This window comes from Lobosporangium transversale, assembly GCF_002105155.1.
Source record: "Lobosporangium transversale strain NRRL 3116 chromosome Unknown BCR41scaffold_15, whole genome shotgun sequence".
Taxonomy (NCBI): Eukaryota; Fungi; Mortierellomycota; class Mortierellomycetes; order Mortierellales; family Mortierellaceae; genus Lobosporangium; species Lobosporangium transversale.
Genome location: NW_019028993.1, coordinates 689,422 through 691,040, shown reverse-complemented (window position 1 = coordinate 691,040; position 1,619 = coordinate 689,422). Strand labels below are relative to the sequence as shown.

At 34.5% G+C, this 1,619-nt stretch overlaps 1 protein-coding gene across 1 annotated transcript; it reads right to left on the bottom strand.

The window, feature by feature from the left end:
* Positions 1-717: 717 nt before the first annotated feature.
* BCR41DRAFT_386041 (hypothetical protein) lies at positions 718-1,414 on the bottom strand (the record flags this gene model as incomplete). The annotated part of the gene is made up of 3 exons (XM_022027751.1): positions 718-765; positions 835-975; positions 1,059-1,414. The coding sequence occupies 3 exons, from the start codon at positions 1,412-1,414 to the stop codon at positions 723-725; spliced, it is 540 nt and encodes a 179-aa protein (XP_021882197.1). The 3' UTR covers positions 718-722.
* Between the last annotated feature and the right edge of the window lie 205 nt (positions 1,415-1,619).

Below are 1,619 nucleotides of genomic sequence, written 5' to 3'. Positions count from 1 at the left end.
ATGTTTTTTTAAAATGGATAAAACAATTAAAAACGCTGTAAACCACTGCTTCATCATCCTGCCGGATTATTCAAACCTCTCGATATGTATAAAAAATATAAAAACATGATAATATAAAAATATAGAAATATAAAAATATAAATATAGAAAATATAGAAAATAAATCATAAAGAAATAAATATCGATTTTTTATTCAACGGGTTTTTCATAAATGTCTTGCCAATGTTCTTTTAGAACGCCGTAGTCGTTTTTTACTCTCGGCAGTATTGTCATTCTCACTGTCATGATCGAGTGGTCTCTTTCAATTCATTTCTGTTGATTCGAAAAGCTATGCCAAAGATTCAAATTGTCAAACAACTTATGAATGTTCTCAAGCTTTGTCAATATCACGAGCCCGTGCAATGAATCTTTTTTTGACATTTGCTCTTGCCATTATAAAGCTTTTGAGTCGGCAAACGCTGGTGCAGGAGAGCGCAGATGCATCAATGAGGACAGAAAGCGGTTCTCCATCAAGTAGACAAAAAAGAGTGTACACCTTATTTTTGGGATCTGCTTTTTTGTTGGAAGATTTTTTCCAACATATTTCAAGATATCCATGGAGTAATGAGGAAGTAAAGGATGAGAACTGAAAGTTATTGTTTTGAAGTTATGAGGGAGAACGAACGTTTTATATGAAAAGACGTTTATTTAAAATAATAACAAAGAACTACTGTTCTTGTTCGCTATTTATCATGACATGGCGATTGAACTTCTTTTCTATTTAATCTAAAAAAAAAAAAAAAAAAAAAAAGAAGAATCTATTAACTCATTAACAAAAAATAAAGGATGTCATACCTCTCTTCAAGAGCGTCTATCCTCTCACAAAGTATCTTAATTACTGCCTCATGTTTTTTAACTATCCTGTAATGAATGGCCATCTGAACATGTATCGGCATTCGAGGCTGGAGGGACCGGCGGCGCATTATTTTCGGCAACCTTTACAGGTCTTGTAGTGTCGTAACACAGATGTACGGTTGAAAAAAAAAAAAAAAAATTAGAGGAGAAAGGCCATGTCTGACATGGGATTACGATGAATGAGGAAAGGTTCAGTTGTATTTTCTAACTCGATCTCAACCAGGGTGGATAAGTGATAACGATTTAAATGATCATGATATTCACGGAGTAATTTTTCTTCACCTTTTTTCTTTTTTTCCACGAGTCCTTTGGCACAAAAGAAAAAAATGTATTTGTTGGATTCACTCATTGTGGAAAGATAAAAGAAAAATGTAAGAATGGTCAAGAGGAAAGAGATAAAGAACAAAACCAACACGCAGTGAGGGAGATGAGACACAAGAGAATGGAAAAAACACAAGAAAAAGGAAGAGATAAAAAGCAAAAAAATAAATATGAGCATACAGGGGAAGAGACAGGCCATTTTTTGGCAGACGTCGATTACGCCTTATCAGCGGCCCAAATGATGTGTCAATAAGTGGGTCAAATTCATTAAAGTTGAAGCCAACATAAAATATTTGGTGTTTCTACTTTCAAATGTGGAAGGCTGTACATGGCTAACATCACTTTTGTGAGCCCATGTAGCCCAGATGTCGTAATGAAGCCCGGTTTGCGCATTTAAAGTGAGT